General features: G+C 37.5%; 2 protein-coding genes across 2 annotated transcripts; both read left to right on the plus strand.

The window, feature by feature from the left end:
* The first annotated feature begins 323 nt into the window (after positions 1-323).
* LOC147633199 (subtilisin-like protease SBT2.5) lies at positions 324-8441 on the plus strand. Its single transcript, XM_086805704.1, has 9 exons — positions 324-577; positions 796-891; positions 973-1042; positions 1413-1695; positions 3606-3937; positions 4085-4277; positions 7007-7273; positions 7418-7433; positions 7896-8441. Exons 1-9 carry the CDS (start codon positions 447-449, stop codon positions 8380-8382), a joined length of 1875 nt encoding a protein of 624 aa, XP_086661830.1. The 5' UTR covers positions 324-446; the 3' UTR covers positions 8383-8441.
* Positions 8442-12972: 4531 nt separating this feature from the next.
* Positions 12973-15226, plus strand: LOC147633200 (subtilisin-like protease SBT2.5). Its single transcript, XM_086805818.1, has 3 exons — positions 12973-13122; positions 13879-14145; positions 14661-15226. Exons 2-3 carry the CDS (start codon positions 13911-13913, stop codon positions 15101-15103), a joined length of 678 nt encoding a protein of 225 aa, XP_086661944.1. The 5' UTR covers positions 12973-13122; positions 13879-13910; the 3' UTR covers positions 15104-15226.
* Positions 15227-19076: the final 3850 nt, after the last annotated feature.

The following is a 19076-nucleotide window of genomic DNA, read 5'->3' on the forward strand; positions in this document are numbered from 1 at the left end:
TCTCCCGACTTTTTTACAAGGTCCTCCCGTCTCTTGCTCGACGACTCTTTTCTCCGAAGTGGCCATCCTCACGTTCTCTCCTCCCTTCTAGATGTCGAGGTGGCAGCTCAAAAAAGCTTCCAAGTGGCCATTGGTTTTATTGGCCACTTGTATTACATTTTAATTAATTTTTTTTTAACATTAAAATGATGGTTAGCCATGCTACTCCTCTCTTCTTTTCCTTGTACTTCGGGTTATCACACCCAGCCCATAACTTTTTCTAAATAAATCCGAGAGCTGCCCACAACCTCGTCATCAGCAATAGGGAGAATGCCGGGGAGGGAGTGGTGATCGGAGTCGTGGATACCGGCATTGACGCCTCGCATCCCAGCTTCCAGAACAATGATCCATCCAAGCCATACAATACAACGCTACCGCACTTCCACGGCCAGTGTGATGTCGGGCCCATGTTCCCCACGGGGTCCTGCAACGGAAAGCTCATTGCAGCTCGCTTCTTCAACAAGGCCGCCAAAGCCTCTGGAAGCTTCAATGCCTCACAGGACGTGGAGTCGCCTTTTGATCAGGACGGCCATGGAACGTAAGTGCTTTCTACCAAAGAAATACTTGCATGCTCGCAGAGAGAGAGAGAGAGAGAGAGAGAGAGAGAGAACAGCCGACTGTATTCAATGGAAACAACAGTTATAATAAATGCGCGTCGAGAGAGAGAGAGAGAGAGAGAGAGAGAGAGAGAGAGATCCCTATTCAATGGAAACAATGCATGAATTGAAACTTGAATTTACCAGCTTTGTGTCACAGGCACACTGCATCTACTGCAGGAGGAAATCACGGCATCCCAGTTATCGTGAATGGTGTGAATTTTGGAAATGCGAGTGGTATGGCTCCACGTGCACGGTGAGTATAACCATCATGATTTGATAAAACGAATGTCTGCAGGAAAATTTGTATATCTAACACAGCTTTAGGTCACCACAGTATTGCAGCCTATCGTTGTCTTTACTCGAACTCGGCAGAGGAAGCTGATGTAGTGGCAGCTATTGAGCAGGTAACATAGCAATTCTCTCTCAAGATCTTGCCCCATAACTCTACAAAAGGACCAGGAGGCCTGCCTAGTGTTTACAACAAATTATCATAATCATCACTATAAAAATCTCAAAAACATTATATCTTACTTAAATCCCACTATGTTTTGTTAGTTTGACTAGTAGGATTGCCTTTATATCTCAGTTTAAATTATATCTTCTAAGATACATAATTATCTTTCTGTTTTTGTCTCATTAAATGTACACCTAAAGGCATAGCCCCTCTCTCTCTCTCTCTCTCTGAAACTTGTATTCGAATATGATGAATAAATATTGCATTCTTTTTTCTTTCAAATGTGGTTGATGTTGTTGGTTGGGGGGAGGTATATGCAGGCTGTTGAAGATGGGGTGGATGTCATAAGCATTTATCTTAACTTTGATCCACCAACAGACAACATCACTTCTTTCTTATCAGCATTCAATGTGGCCTTGCTGCATGCTGCAAGAGCTGGTGTTTTCACGGCCAATTCAGCAGGAAACAATGGGCCACGTGCAAGCTCAATGAGATCCAATGCACCCTGGACCATGACTGTGGGTGCAAGCACCACTGATCGAACATATCCACAAGGCATCACCTTGGGAAATAATGTGACCGTAACGGCGCGAACTTTATCATGTAAGTACATGTATGATGCCACATGACAGCTTTGATGATAAGTTTGTGAACTCATTATAAGATGGGTTCTCATTATTTTATGGACAGGGGGATTTACAATGCTCGAAAAAAACTATATATATATATATATATATAGTTGAAAAACTTCCATTTCACAAAACTGAAGGTTTGAATGTCTATCAATTTTAAAAGTATTGTTACTAAAACCTCTTAAAAAACACCACTTTGTATATCTTCAGTCTCAAAAATTTGAGGTTGTTTGAAAGGTGTAATTACACCTTAACTAGGTCTTTTTCTAGCTCTGAAGGGAAATGAAAGGGCAAAGATAGAGGAGATGAAATGTAGAAAGATGAGATAAGTATTTTAATGTCATACACTTCAATTCATATGACGCCACAAAAGTGGAGGGAATGGGATTTAAACTAAGAATCTCTCACTTAGGAGCCTAATTCTTATATTTTCACTATTATTGCATACACTACAACTCTTACAATGATATGGAAGTTTAGGAAATGGGGTTTAAACCAAGAATTTCTTACTCAGGAGCCTAGTATTGCAACCGATACACAAACACTCGATAGTGAAAGAAAGGTTGCAGGCTCCTGGAGCTAGTGACCAAGTGAAAATAAGGATTGACTTTTCTCGCCCTTCAACTTTTAAGGCCCAAGATCCTTCAATAAAGCCATTGATGATGGTGATATCCTATATAAGGTATTAGGAGATTTATCCTTATTATGCTGTAACGGACGAGCTTAGAAGAGCATACATAATGTAATCCTATGAGCATATATAACTCTCTCTATCATTGTCATGGGGAGGTCATGGGTCGATAGAAAACAAATATGGAGCATTGAATTGGGACTCCTTTCTTTTCAAGCATATATATCTCCTTGATTCGCATGGCACCATCATCGATTGAATTCTATAAAAGCTAATGTGGCTGCAATTCTTGCAGTAACCTCCTGTCAATTTCACAAGTAGGAATATGATGTGTTGACCAAGCTCTTATTTTTTTTGGTTGTCTCTATCAAGATTGGAATGGATGCCTCCCTAAGATAATGATGGTTGGGAAAGGTAGGGCCCCAACAAAAAATTTTGCACATTTTCCCAAGCGTAATGGTCGTGGGTCGGTCGAGGCTGTATCCGAGGCGTTCAATCGCCTTGCATTAAATTAGGAAAATGCTCTAGGATGCTGACATGTCACATCATGGAATTTTTGGCATTCTAGTTACTGAGCTATCTTTATATGGCTGAGCACTAGGTCGTCGTCCCTCCTACTTGTTGATGTGCTTACAAGGCCTCAACTGTAATGGGTCGGCCTTTCCCAAGGGAAGAGGGGCCACCAGCTATAGCGATGGCTCCCAATCTTCCTCCTAGGAAAGGCGTCTCGATGGCCTTTCCATACTACAAAAATGTTGGGGAATTAGGGCTTGATAAAAGCTTCTTTTTTTTTACCGGTCAAAATAAGGACATGCTTATAAACTAACCAATTGTGCCGGTATTTGAACTAAAAACTAGTAAATTTGAATCTTTTTTTTAAGGGCTTGATATATTTCTAGGGGAGTTTTTCAAATTTCAGGCAGTAAAAATAAATTGGAATGCTGTTTTTGTGTAGCCTAGGGGAATTGTTTCCCACAATCTTTCCCTGATTCAGAATAATAATAAATTGATTTTTGAGTTAGATGTAGTGGTTCCATATTCCAAGATTCTACTAATTAGAAGTTCACATTTTTGCTTGTATTAAATCATATGGAAGAGACAAGCACATCAACGACTAAAGAATTTAATTTCTTTGTATGAAATTTTTTAATTGAATTTCTTTAATAACTTTGTTATTTTCCTTGAGTTTGAGGGTCATCTTTTTTCACTGGTTAGAGGAAAGGTTACTGATTTCCCTTGGTGTACTTCAGTCGGAACTCCGGCGGAGATCATGTACCCAATTATTGGTGCAGAGAGTGCTTTAATTGGAGAGCAATACTCACAAGATATCGATTTTCCTTGTAAGGATTCTGGATATTACAACAAGACTTTAATCCAGGGAAACATTATCCTCTGTGTTTTCTCAAATTATGATCAGGACTTCATCATGAACAACTCAATTTTACTGCAAGTGGAGAAAACTGCAAAAGATCTTGGCGCGGTGGGATTCGTTCTGGATATCAGCAATGTATCGGATGGCGGCATGGAGCTTTTCATTGTGGAAACACCTGCTGTTGTGCTCGACTTTACTGAAGACGTGCAGGCAAGACAACCTTAATTAGAAAAGCAAGCAAAAAGCTCATTAGTTTACGTTAAACTGATGCACAATAAGCCTTCTTCTTTGATCAAAATCATTTGTGTTTGCCATCGCTGCTGCAGGCATTTTACAGTTATTACAATTTTACTGTAGGGGAACGTGGATGGGGAGTTCACTTTAAGGGCGCCTATGGTTACCAGTTTCTCGGCGCGAGGTCCTGCTTATGCAAATTTTGTCAGCGAGCAACCCATCAATTTGTTGAAACCTAACATTATCGCTCCAGGGGATTCCATATGGGCTGCTTATAGTTTAGCGGCTCCAGTCGAACAAGCACCAGAATACGCCGGTAAATTAATATCTTTGCCTAAATAACATCTCATTCTTTCTATTATGAATCCGAATTAATTATCGATCTACAAATATAGCCATTTACTATCATCAATTATCTTAAATTGCGACGAGAGAGACAGAGATGTGATTACTAAAAATTACATGCAACAAGCACCGGAACATGTAGGTAAATTAATATATCTCCATCTAATAGATCCAACAATTTTGATTATAAATGCAAATTATCAACCTACAAATTAAGCCATTTCCTATCACCAATCATCTTACATTTTATAGACTGCAATTCCACTAGCTGTAAAGCTATTTCTTTTCCGTTTTTTAAAACTTCGTTTTTGAGAGAGAGAACACACAAAAGAGATTAAAATGTGCGGATTATGTGTCTCTGTGTGAACTAATGTACGTATTAACCCTAGTGAATGAGAAATTATGTATGTACATGTGAACTTTACATATTATTTGGGTATGTGTATGCACGTGTGGGTATGCATATGTGCATCAACATGTGAACGTGTTTGATTATGTGCATGTATGTACTTTTATTTGTGTGCAAGAGATCATTTGATTTTGTGCATGTGTGTACTTGTGTTTGTGTGCGAGAGATCATTATATAAATTTCTGGCAATATGCTCTTTCTATATGACCATCTTATATAAAATTTAGGTGATCTTCTCTTGCTATATTTAATCACCTATTTACTCCACCTTTAATAATGATAACTCTTCTCATCGTCCCTTCAAAGTGCCCCATATGAAGTCTTGGCCGTGTTTATTAAGACCATTCTCATACCTTTCATTTCTCCCAACACCGTCTAAGTCCAAATAATTACTTTATGCACTTTATAGGTGACTCATAAACTAGGATCTCCAACCATGATGATACTATGCAGTTTTCTAATGAAGTTTGTATAAATTACAAAAAAGTAAAGGTAATGCTTAGGCTTCAAAAGAAACATAAGATTGGGAAACACTTGGGGTCTTCAACCGTGATGATCCTATGCAGTTTTCTAATAAAGTTCATATAAACAACAAATATAATGCTTAGACTTGAAAAGAAACATAAGCTTGGCAAACGCTATACATTACAAAACAACAAATATAATGCTTAGACTTGAAAAGAAACATACGCTTGGCAAACACTGGGGTTGGGGACGATAGCCACGTAAATAAGGTGGCCAAACCCTTTTGCCTCCCAGACATAGGCTCAATCAATACTGGACCACCCCTCCCCCTCACTCCACAAAGCAATGATTAAAATGTGTGTGATGTGCTCGTCGCGAGAGAGAGAGAGAGAGAGAGAGAGAGAGAGAGAGAGAGAGAGAGAGAGAGAACATTTATAGTATGCATTATAATGATTAAGTGATAATGAAGAGAGCACACTATGTTCTTCACTATGAGACTTTCTTTAATGAGCCTCGAGGAGAGTACCAAGTAGCCTTCTAATTTGGATTCAAACCAAGAGTATTTTTTTGTTTTCATCGAACAAAGAGCTTTGATAATGCACTATACCAAATGGATTCTCGCACATTAACTTCCCCTTTTTCTCTCTTGTAATTTTATTCCAAGGATGTCATTGTCATCAAAACATATTGATTTATGCCTCCCTTCTTATGCATATACATGCATGCCGATCATAAAACAAGGTTTGTAGAAGATCTATCATCAAGAAGGTAGTTCTCCAATCGGCCACTAAGTTTGTTCTCCTATAGGCCCCTAGTGGCCTCAAGAGACGGTCCTATAGCCATTTTTCCTCACCCAACATGATGGCCATCGAAGCCCAATATGTGCACAGAACTTCTACCACCACTTATAACCACCATTCACCAACACAACATGAAATTTGGCCTTGGCGCTTGGCCCTTAGGCAATAAAATCCAAGCTATAGGCACTTCAAAATTGGTAGTAAAGCACTAGACTCTCAATCTCCTCAATTTTTGGGGTTTACCAAATAGAAACACGGTTATCTCACTCTAATTAAATCCTCAATAATGGGTAAAATTTTAGCTTGTACAAAAAACAAAATCCATTTCTTATCATTAGACTCTCAATCTCCTTAATTTTTTGGGTATTACCAAAACAAACCAAAAAAAAAAACTCACTCGACTTAAATATTCTCAATAATGGCAAAAGCAACTTTAGCTTGTATGATAGACCCCCTCTCTCTTAAATTTATGAATAATGGCGCTTGCCCATCAATTGGATGATAAGGTGAGACAAAGTATTCCCATCTTTGTTATACATCTTTGTATGGTTGTGAAAAATTTAAATTACAATTTTTCGTTGTCAAAACTATCATATGGCATTATGTGCATGTCACAACCATAACTTATTATTTTCATCTTTATGGTGTCATGACTCATGATAGCACCAATGTGTCGATAGCATGAATCATGGCCACACCAATGTGTGGGTGGCATGACCACCTTGTGGGTGTTACAAAACAAGTCACGACAATTATCAATTTTTTAAAAATCTTTTTTGTTGTTGGACAATGAGAGCCAATGACACTAAAATGACCATGTGGATGACGCCACTTATCATAATCACCATTTTATGACACTACATGTGTATGTTAGAACAATCATGCCCATTCTAACTAGGATTTAAACCACAACTTCCAAATTGAGATGTTTGATTTGAAAGGACTAGGCTAATAATGCCTTGAATAGATTACCTATCATTAAATGTCTTAATCTTCTTATTCTTATCTTTTTGTTGTTGTATACAGGTGCTAGATTTGCTTGTTTATCAGGAACAAGTATGGCAGCTCCCCATGTAGCTGGAGTAGCCGCTCTCATTAAACAAATGAACCCAATGTGGAGCCCTGCAGCCATTGCCTCTGCACTATCTACTACAGCAACTACAAAGGATAACATGAGAATGCCCATCACTAATCAAGGATCTACAAAGCACCCACATGGAACCCCATTTGACTATGGATCTGGATTCCTCAATGCCAAAACTTCTCTTGACCCTGGATTTATTTTTGAAGCAGGTTTTATTCTATGCTTAAGCATGATTAAATAATAATAATATCTACCTTATTTTGCATATATAAAATAAACTATAGCACATGACTTCACATCTAGATTCCTCAATGCCAAAAATTCGCTTGATCTTGGATTTGTTTTTGGTGTAGGTTATTGCATGCTGAAGTGAGTTTTTGAAAATAATTTACAAATATCTACCTTGCTTTGCATATATAAAATGAACTACAGCACATCTCTCATGGCACAAGTTATTAAAAATAAACTAATTCAAAAAAGTAAAATTATGGACACAAGTTATTCAAAAAATAAATTATCCACTTTGGTTTTCAAAGTCATATAACTATGTAAACCACCTATAACAAGTAAAAGAAGTTAGATTGGGCTTTTAAAATAAGAATGTGAGATGATTTTAAATTCAATGTTTGTGTGGACAAAAATTAACAATAACTTATTATTAAAATTTCCCTTTCATTGTTGTGTCAATCAATCTTCTTCTCATGGGTTTAGTTCCTAATGGGATTTGAAAAGTTTTATTTCTTTAGATTTTACAAAAGAAATCTCATCTTCATTTACTTTATTAAAGGATGGATTAGATGTAGAATTTTAATTTTGTTATTCCTTATAAAGGAACCTTATTTCATTTATTCTTTTTAATGATGACTTGGATGTAGGATTTGAAGACTACATCAACTTTGCATGCTCTGTACCAGGAGTTAGTGAGGATGAGGTCTATAGAGCAATAGGGATAAGGTGCCATGACCCCATAAGCAATGTATCTGATTTAAACATGCCATCACTAACCATCGCACTCTTAACTCGGAGCCTTCAATTGACAAGGAAGATTACAAGTGTAGCTAAAACTATGGAAACATACAATGCTAATGTGAAACATCACCATCACAATCCTCTTATTGAAGTGAGTGTTTCACCAGAAACTTTTAATCTCCAACCTGGATCATCCCTAAACCTTAACTTCAATCTCTCCATACCTACATTGTCTACTAGTAGCTCACTTCACCACCAAAAATTTCAATTTGGTGAGATTGCTTTTCATGGAGACCAAGGCCACTCTCCTAGAATCCCATTTGCCATCTCTTCTACTCTCCACACCTAATCTCCCGTACTGCTTGATTAAGCATTGAGCATGAATCTTCAAAAACTCTACCTTATATTTCATGTGTGATCAATTCATGTAGAGATAATGTGTTATCTTAAATTAAGGAATTGAACCTAAATGTGTTATCTTAAATTAAGGAATTTTTGGGTCATTGATTATGTGAAAATTTTAAGATAACATTATATGCATAATAAACTCAATATTCTCAAATTCAAACCATTCAATCTCTTACATATTCACCCGAACAAGTGTTTTTAATCCATAGGTTGCATTGTTGGAATGGGGTACCAATGTGGTCCATTTAACTAAATCATTTGTGTAAGGGTTCCAACAATGCTATATCTTGATGTTTCCCTTATCCCCTTTCCTAGTTACCTCCTCACCTTATAACCACTCTCCTTGATCTAGCATGGCTGTGTGTGTGTGTGTGTGTGTGTGTGTGTGTGTGTGTGACATCGGCAAACTTCATGATGGAGGCTCCTAAGGAAGTGGAGTTAGATCATATTTTCTGTGAGGAGAGAGAGAGAGAGAGAGAGAGAGAGAGAGAGAAAACCCACAACCCAATGTAACTTGCCCCAATAGAGTAAAGCCACCTCTGAGCCACTGATGATATAGGCCATGTGGTAGATGTATGTGTGAGCACGGGCACTTGTAGTAGCCTTGGACATATATATATATATATATATATATAGAGAGAGAGAGAGAGAGCGAGAGAGAGAGAGAGAGAGAGAGAGAGAGAGAGAGAGAGAAAGAGAGTGTGTGTCAAGGACTATAAGTTTAGGGACTCGAGGCACTAGTCATGGTAAGAGGGAAACTTGGTATAGGGTCCAGGTGCGCTAGGATTATTCACTTGAGGGGAGGTGTTGAAATATAAATGTGAATAGGGTGTGTGCGGGAGCAAGCCCTTAGCAAAAGGCTATAAAAGAGAATCTGTAAATGTGAGAGAAGCTATGAAAAGGTGAGAAGTATCTACTAGGAGAGAATAAAGGGTAGAATGAGAAGATTTAGAAGGTGTGGAGATATTCTGGGAAGAGATGGAGAGAATCAAGCAAAAGAGGTGGAGTGAATCAAGGAGAGATGAGTGGGACTAGATGCTTGGATGTAAACTCTATAAATCGAGGCATTGGCCTAATGAGAATTTGGTGTTTTTTGATTATCCATGCCTACACTAAGCTATTAGTTAATTGCTCACTAATCACATCTTAATTATCCATGCCTACATTAAGCTATTAGTTAATTGCTCACTAACCACATCTTAATTAGTTAATTGCTCACTAATCACATCATCTAATCTCTTCTCTAATGATGTTGATTCTAGCATTTGATCCACCATAGCTCATCACATTGCTGCAAATTTAACATGGTATCAGAGCCTAGCCTAGAATCCATCAAATTTAACATGGTATCAGAGCCTAGCCTAGCCTAGGAGAGTACCAAGTTCTTGCCCCATAACTCTACAAAAGGACCAGGAGGCAAGCCTAGTACTGTTTACAACAAATTATCATAATCATCACTATAAAAATCTCAAAAACATTAAATCTTACTTAAATCCCACTATGTTTTGTTAATTTGACTAGTAGGATTGTAAGCCTTTATATCTCACTTTGAATTATATCTTCTAAGATTCATATTTATCTTTCTGTTTTTGTCTCATTAAATGTACACCTAAAGGCCTCTCTCTCTCTTTCTCTCTCTCTCTCTCTCTCTCTCTCTCTCTCTCTCTCTCTCTCTGAAACTTGTATTCGAATATGATGAATAAATATTGCATTCTTTTTTTCTTTCAAATGTGGTTGATGTTGTTGGTTGGGGGGAGGTATATGCAGGCTGTTGAAGATGGGGTGGATGTCATAAGCATTTCTCTTAACTTTGATCCACCAACAGACAACATCACTTCTTTCTTATCAGCATTCAATGTGGGCTTGTTGCATGCTGCAAGAGCTGGTGTTTTCACGGCCAACTCAGCAGGAAACAATGGGCCACGTGCAAGCTCAATGAGATCCAATGCACCCTGGACCATGACTGTGGGTGCAAGCACCACTGATTGAACATATCCACAAGGCATCACCTTGGGAAATAATGTGACCGTAACGGCGCGAACTTTATCATGTAAGTACATGTATGATGCCACATGACAGCTTTGAAGATAAGTTTGTGAACTCATTATAAGATGGGTTCTCATTATTTTATGGACAGGGGGATTTACAATGCTCGAAAAAAACTATATATATATATATATATATAGTTGAAAAACTTCCATTTCACAAAACTGAAGGTTTGAATGTCTATCAATTTTAAAAGTATTGTTACTAAAACCTCTTAAAAAACACCACTTTGTCTATCTTCAGTCTCAAAAATTTGAGGTTATTTGAAAGGTGTAATTACACCTTAACTAGGTATTTTTCTAGCTCTGAAGGGAAATGAAAGGGCAAAGATAGAGGTGATGAAATGTAGAAAGATGAGATAAGTATTTTAATGTCATACACTTCAATTCATATGATGCCACAAAAGTGGAGGGAATGGGATTTAAACTAAGAATCTCTCACTTAGGAGCCTAATTCTTATATTTTCACTATTATTGCATACACTACAACTCTTACAATGACATGGAAGTTTAGGAAATGGGGTTTAAACCAAGAATTTCTTACTCGGGAGCCTAGTATTGCAACCGATACACAAACACTCGATAGTGAAAGAAAGGTTGCAGGCTCCTGGAGCTAGTGACCAAGTGAAAATAAGGATTGACTTTTCTCACCCTTCAACTTTTAAGGCCCAAGATCTTTCAATAAAGCCATTGATGATGGTGATATCCTATATAAGGTATTAGGAGATTTATCCTTATTATGCTGTAAACGGACGAGCTTAGAAGAGCATACATAATGTAATCCTATGAGCATATATAACTCTCTCTATCATTGTCATGGGGAGGTCATGGGTCGACAGAAAACAAATATGGAGCATTGAATTGGGACTCCTTTCTTTTCAAGAATATATATCTCCTTGATTCGCATGGCACCATCATCGATTGAATTCTATAAAAGCTAATGTGGCTGCAATTCTTGTACCCTCCTGTCAATTTCACAAGTAGGAATATTATGTGTTGACCAAGCTCTTATTTTTTTGGTTGTCTCTATCAAGATTGGAATGGATGCCTCCCTAAGATAATGATGGTTGGGAAAGGTACGGGAAAGGTCAACCTTTCCCAAACAAAAAATGTTGCACATTTCCCCAAACGTAATGGTCGTGGGTCGGTCGAGGCTGTATTTGAGGCGCTCAATTGCCTTGCATTAAATTAGGAAAATGTTCTAGGATGCTGACATGTCAAATCATTGAATTTTTGGCATTCTAGTTGCTGAGCTATCTTCATATGGTTGAGCACCAGGTCGTCGTCCGTGCTAGCTACTGTTGATGTGCTTACAAGGCCTCAACTGTAATGGGTTGGGAAAGGCCATCAGTCGGCCTTTCCCAAGGGAAGAGGGGCCGCCAGCTATAGCGATGGCTCCCCATCTTCCTCCTAGGAAAGGCGTCTCAATGGCCTTTCCGTACTACAAAAATGTTAGGGAATTAGGGTTCGATAAAAGCTTCTTTTTTTTTACCGGTCAAAATAAGGACATGCTTATAAACTAACCAATTGTGCCGGTATTTTAACTAAAAACTAGTGAATTTGAATCGTTTTTTTTTTGTAAAGGCTTGATATATTTCTAGGGGAGTTTTTCCAATTTCAGGCAGTAAAAATAAATTGGAATGTTGTTTTTGTGTAGCCTTGGGGAATTGTTTCCCACAATCTTTCCTTGATTCAGAATAATAATAAATTGATTTTTGAGTTAGATGTAGTGGTTCCATATTTCAAGATTCTACTAATTAGAAGTTCACATTTTTGCTTGTATTAAATCATATGGAAGAGACAAGCACATCAACGACTAAAGAATTTAATTTTTTTGTATGAAATTTTTTAATTGAATTTCTTTAATAACTTTGTTATTTTCCTTGAGTTTGAGGGTCATCTTTTTTCACTGGTTAGAGGAAAGGTTACTGATTTCCCTTGGTGTACTTCAGTCGGAACTCCGGAGGAGATCATGTACCCAATTATTGGTGCAGAGAGTGCTTTAATTGGAGAGCAATACTCACAAGATATCGATTTTCCTTGTAAGGATTCTCGATATTACAACAAGACTTTAATCCAGGGAAACATTATCCTCTGTGTTTTCTCAAATTATGATCAGGACCCCATCATGAACAACTCAATTTTACTGCAAGTGGAGAAAACTGCAAAAGATCTTGGCGCGGTGGGATTCGTTCTGGATATCAGCAATGCGTCGGCTGGCGGCATGGAGCTTTTCATTGTGGAAACACCTGCTGTTGTGCTCGACTTTACTGAAGACGTGCAGGCAAGACAACCTTAATTAGAAAAGCAAGCAAAAAGCTCATTAGTTTACGTTAAACTGATGCACAATAAGCCTTCTTCTTTGATCAAAATCATTTGTGTTTGCCATCGCTGCTGCAGGCATTTTACAGTAATTACAATTTTACTGTAAACCCAGTTGGAAAAATTGAGGGGAACGTGGATGGGGAGTTCACTTTAAGTGGTTACCAGTTTCTCGGCACGAGGTCCTGCTTATGCAAATATTGACAGCGAGCAACCCATCAACTTGTTGAAACCTAACATTATCGCTCCAGGGGATTCCATATGGGCTGCTTATAGTTTAGCGGCTCCAGTCGAACAAGCACCAGAATACGCCGGTAAATTAATATCTTTGCCTAAATAACATCTCATTCTTTCTATTATGAATCCGAATTAATTATCGATCTACAAATATAGCCATTTACTCTCATCAATTATCTTAAATTGCGACGAGAGAGACAGAGATGTGATTACTAAAAATTACATGCAACAAGCACGGGAACATGCTTGTATGATAGACCCCCTCTCTCTTAAATTTATGAATAATGGCTCTTGCCCATCAATTGGATGATCTATAAGGTGAGACAAAGTATTCCCATCTTTGTTATACATCTTCGTATGGTTGTGAAAATTTTAAATTACAATTTTTCACTGTCAAACTATCATATGGCATTATGTGCATGTCACAACCATAACTTATTATTTTCATCTTTATGGTGTCATGACTCATGACCGCACCAATGTGTCGATAGCATGAGTCATGGCCACACCAATGTGTGGGTGGCATGACCACCTTGTGGGTGTTACAACAAGTCACGACAATTATCAATTTTTTAAAAATCTTTTTTGTTGTTGGACAATGAGCCAATGACACTAAAATGACCATGTGGATAATGCCACTTATCATAATCAGCATTTTATGACACTACATGTGTATGTTAGAACAATCATGCCCATTCTAACTAGGATTTAAACCACAACTTCCAAATTGGGATGTTTGATTTGAAAGGACTAGGCTAATAATGCCTTGAATAGATTACCTATCATTAAATGTCTTAATCTTCTTATTCTTATCTTTTTGTTATTGTATACAGGTGCTAGATTTGCTTGTTTATCAGGAACAAGTATGGCAGCTCCCCATGTAGCTGGAGTAGCCGCTCTCATTAAACAAATGAACCCAATGTGGGGCCCTGCAGCCATTGCCTCTGCACTATCTACTACAGCAACTACAAAGGATAACACGAGAATGCCCATCACTAATAAAGGATCTACAAAGCACCCACATGGAACCCCATTTGACTACGGATCTGGATTCCTCAATGCCAAAACTTCTCTTGACCCTGGATTTGTTTTTGAAGCAGGTTTTATTCTATGCTTAAGCATGTTTAAAAAAATAATTTATTAATAAATATCTACCTTATTTTGCATATATAAAATAAACTATAGCACATGACTTCACATCTAGATTCCTCAATTTAAAAAAGTAAAATTATGGACACAAATTATTCAAAAAATAAATTATCCACTTTGGTTTTCAAAGTCATATAACTATGTAAACCACATAACAAGTGAAAGAAGTAATATTGGGCTTTTAAAACAAGAACGTGAGATCATTTTAAATTCAATGTTTGTGTGGACAAAAATTAACAATAACTTATTATGAAAATTTCCCTTTCATTGTTGTCAATCAATCTTCTTCTCATGGGTTTAGTTCCTAATGGGATTTGAAAAGTTTTATTTCTTTAAATTTTACAAAAGAAATCTCATCTTCATTTACTTTATTAAAGGATGGATTAGATGTAGAATTTTAATTTTGTTATTCCTTATAAAGGAACCTTATTCTCATTTATTCTTTTTAATGATGACTTGGATGTAGGATTTGAAGACTACATCAACTTTGCATGCTCTGTACCAGGAGTTAGTGAGGATGAGGTCTATAGAGCAATAGGGATAAGGTGCCATGACCCCATAAGCAATGTATCTGATTTAAACATGCCATCACTAACCATAGCACTATTAACTCGGAGCCTTCAATTGACAAGGAAGATTACAAGTGTAACTAAAACTATGGAAACATACAATGCTAATGTGAAACATCACCATCACAATCCTCTTATTGAAGTGAGTGTTTCACCAGAAACTTTTAATCTCCAACCTGGATCGTCCCTAAACCTTAACTTCAATCTCTCCATACCTACATTGTCTACTAGTAGCTCACTTCACCACCAAAAATTTCAATTTGGTGAGATTGCTTTTCATGGAGACCAAGGCCACTCTCCTAGAATCCCATTTGCCATCTCTTCTACTCTCCACACCTAATCTCCCGTACTGCTTGATTAAGCATTGACCATGAATCTTCAAAAACTCTACCTTATATATCATGTGTGATCAATTCATGTAGAGATAATGTGTTATCTTAAATTCAGCAATTGAACCTAAATGTGTTATCTTAAATTAAGGAATTTTTGGGTCATTGATTATGTGAAAATTTTAAGATAACACTATATGCATAATAAACTCAATATTCTCAAATTCAAACTATTCAATCTCTTACATATTCACCTGAACAAGTGTTTTTAATGCATTAACTAAATAGGTTGCATTGTTTGAAGGGGGTACCAATGTGGTCCATTTAGCTAAATCATTTGTGTAAGGGTTCCAACAATGCTATATCTTGATGTTTCCCTTATCCCCTTTCCTACTTACCTCCTCACCTTATAACCACTTTCTCCTTGATCTAGCATGGGTCTGTGTGTGTGTGTGTGTGTGTGTGTGTGTGTGTGTGTGTGTGTGTGTGTTTTCAGTCTTCTATGTCAACAATCAGAAAACTCCAAGAACCTTATCCAACTTGACCAGTGAGAACATTAAACGTGATTATATAATAATAGATTTGTATACAATAATCATGTTACAAGTAAGTGAACCCAGTGACTCCATTATTTGAAAAATTTTGGTGTAGAGCATAAACTCAAAGATATTTTGAGAGAATAGATCATGTTATCTGCATCCATGCAAACAAACAAACCATAAGAGTTAACCCGTGTGTGTCTTGTACGTGTCATAGAATCTACCACATGTTATTGATGTCACCCAAAATAGCTTATGATTTTTGCAGTGATGGGATCAACTCCCTTGATATGTCTAAGGTATGTAGCCATAGTATCATCCCAAAGTAAAGGGATCAATCATTATAAGTATGAAAGATAATTGGCTTCCTAGTGATTCCTTTAAAGAGATCAATCACTATTTCCTCTTATAAGTATCAAAGACAATTAGCTTCTTAGTAATTCCAAATAAGCTAGTAAATATCTCCTATCATATCAACAGAAGCTACAAAATATTGAATTTATCTATTTAAACTTATCAAGGTATTAAACACTCGGGTATCTCAACAGATATTCCTTAGAAATATCATAACTATACACATATGGTTCAAACAATTGGTATTTGTGCAATTATCGTAATAGGAGATCTCCTCTAGAAATTCAGAAAGCAACCAAGATGCAACCAAGAATGCATGCTATCTCATCATTGTGAATACATTGCGCAGTTTTATGTAGGGCATTCTAAGGGCTTCACAGGCAGCACTTCTATCTTGGGGATGAGCAAAGAAGCTAGAGATAGTATCCTATGCACATGACTCTCTCTCCTCCAATGTGCCTAAATTTAATTCGAGGGTTAAGCTATAAGGTTGGGGGTTATGTTGGCTCTTCTTTGGCCTGGATCAAATGTAGTTTTAGTCATAGACCCTAAAATCTTGTCACCCTAAAATCAGTGTTGTGTGAGCTTTGATTTATCTTGATATTGAATCAACAACAAGGGCTACCAGCCATGCATGACCGAGTGCAGAGAATTCTTAAAAAATGATATTCTATACCTGTTATTATAAGCCGATTAAAAAACCATACTGGGCATCATGGATTCAAGAAAAATAGCGCATAGCCATCTATCAATATTTGTGAATAGGAGATTCGGGCATCATAAGCTAAGGTTAGATTTCCATATTAATAGATCAATCACCATCACAGACTCAACTGTAGGTGTAATCATAAAAGACTGAGATATCATCACAAGAGAAAAACTAAAAAGAAATATCATCATTGATATTGAATCAACATCATGGGTACTAAGCCATGCAAGACCATAGTTAAAACTTCTAAAAAAATCAAAATGCTCAATTAGTCTATATCAAGCCTATATTAAACAACCATCGGGCATCATAACATGATTCTTAGAGGAAAAAATATTATGCGTAGCTCTGTATCCTCGATGTGCATATAGGGATCTAGGGCATCTAAAGATTAGATTTCATGATGTGCCCATAAGTGCAGTGATAAGATCGTCCTAGCCAGAAAGACTCGATAGTAGGTGTAGCATAAAGACTGAGAGAACTTCTCAACCAAAAACCTAGAGAATATATTATCAAAATTCGGATATTAATCCACAGATAGGATTCCACCACAGGTCATTATCCATTCATGCATCATAAGTCAAAATTTCCACGAGCAATCTGAAGCATACGCATTATGGACAGAGCACAATATGGGTTTCAACCTAGTCATTAACCCATAATTTTGTATAAAGCAAAGAGATTCCCATTAACAGCCATCATGGGACTCAACAGTCTATATACCATCACTAGTATATTAGAGGTAAATCCATATGAGTTACCTGAGAGAGGAAGAACTCTCGGCTGATGCAAGCACAAGACACATGGCGAAAGAACCCCAAGACACGGGCTAAGTGCATGTATAAGCACTCACCTTGTGCACGTTTATATAGGTAGAGCCGCATGAAGTTGTGAGTCGTCGCCATGAAAGATCCTCACCAGAGTGCGCTTGCCATACGCAGAGTCATAAACCACAAACAGCCACAGCCGGCTCAGCAAGAATGAATACCAAGTCAGGCAAGTAGATCTCGCATGCAGTAGGTTTGGATTAGTTTATTATTAGGAAGTCACCCTTATGTGAATAGATCCTAAATATTAGGTGGTTATGTGAATCCGATCCTAAAGCTTTCACATCGCTAATAAGAGATTTACCAAAATGAGAACTCTCTATGTGTGTGTCTGTGTGTGTGGGTGGGTGGATGTGTGTGTGTGTGTGTGTCTGTGTGTGTGGGAGAGAGAGAGAGAGAGAGAAAGGTATCCAATTTCATGCGAGTTTTATGATAGATGAGAAGTGTGTGTGTGTGTGTGTGTGTGTGACCACTAGAAGCCACCTAAATTTTGATGTTTAATCCGACATGTTTAATCCGACAAAAATGAACAGGAGAATGAGAAGACAAGAACGTCCATATGCGCGTCGGTGCTCCCATCGGTATCGAATCATCGGTATATTCATCTTAAAAAATGTCCAAAACAACGTCAAAATATTTATCAGAATAATAGTCTAAATATATGTCTATATATTAATCTAAATCCTAGTCAAAAACATTTTTTTTATTATAGATATTCCGATGCTTTTTTAGATGACTTGTTAGTCGCATGCTCTGATGATATTTTAGACAAATTTTTCGACGCTTTTTTCGATGTTAGAGATGGACTAGCAATTGGCGACGAGCAGGTACAGTACCTTTTTGCTTTAAAAAATACACGTCATTGTTCCCACGTGGGGGAATGACAGCCCACCGTTCCGACTTACATTCCACGGTCGTTCCACCTCTTGTCGCTCCCGAGCCACATTTCCCTCGTTTCCTTCATGATGGCCATAGGGGAACACGTTCCACCACTACAAGAGAGTCATTATTTTTTGACACTTAGTTTCCACGCGTGGTTGCGTCGCTCATATGTGCATCGAAATCTGCGCGGGAATATCCGTTGAAATATGCGTGGAAACAGGCATCGAAATAACAGTCAAAAAATTTTAAAAATGATTTATATATAATATTTACTAGTTCCCATCTTGGGGTGTGTTTTGGCCTTCTCTTTCTACCTCTTTGCAAGCATATGTTCTATGAGAGAGAGAGAGAGAGAGAGAGAGAGATCAGAGAGAACGAGAGATAAAGAGAGAGAGAGAGAGAGAGGGGGGGGGGGCGAGGGAGAGAGGAGAGTATAACTTCCATCACGCTCTTTAAAGGAGAAAAAATGCTAGCTCCTCCTCCTTATCACTAAGGTGAAATTAAGAAAGTGCTCTATTTTACAATGAAATTAAAGTTCATCATCAACCTCAGCGAGATCCATGGCTCCAAATAAATCTATTTCTAGAAATACTCCATCATTGTTGTCAATTGGTGGAACCGGTTGTCTTGTAGTAGTAGAAGGTAATTCATCCATGTAGTCATCCTCTTCTAG

This window comes from Cibotium barometz, chromosome 12, assembly GCF_041138505.1.
Source record: "Cibotium barometz isolate CiBa-2024 chromosome 12, ASM4113850v1, whole genome shotgun sequence".
NCBI classification, from domain to species: Eukaryota; Viridiplantae; Streptophyta; class Polypodiopsida; order Cyatheales; family Cibotiaceae; genus Cibotium; species Cibotium barometz.

Bases quoted from the DNA above. Each gene is read 5' to 3' on its own strand.
- LOC147633199 (XM_086805704.1), top strand. From the start codon at position 447: ATGTTCCCCACGGGGTCCTGCAACGGAAAGCTCATTGCAGCTCGCTTC. The intron at 892-972 runs GTGAGTATAACC...AGGTCACCACAG, and splicing joins GGTATGGCTCCACGTGCACG to TATTGCAGCCTATCGTTGTC. The intron at 4,278-7,006 runs GTAAATTAATAT...TGTTGTATACAG, and splicing joins ACAAGCACCAGAATACGCCG to GTGCTAGATTTGCTTGTTTA.
- LOC147633200 (XM_086805818.1), top strand. From the start codon at position 13,911: ATGGCAGCTCCCCATGTAGCTGGAGTAGCCGCTCTCATTAAACAAATG. The intron at 14,146-14,660 runs GTTTTATTCTAT...ACTTGGATGTAG, and splicing joins TGGATTTGTTTTTGAAGCAG to GATTTGAAGACTACATCAAC.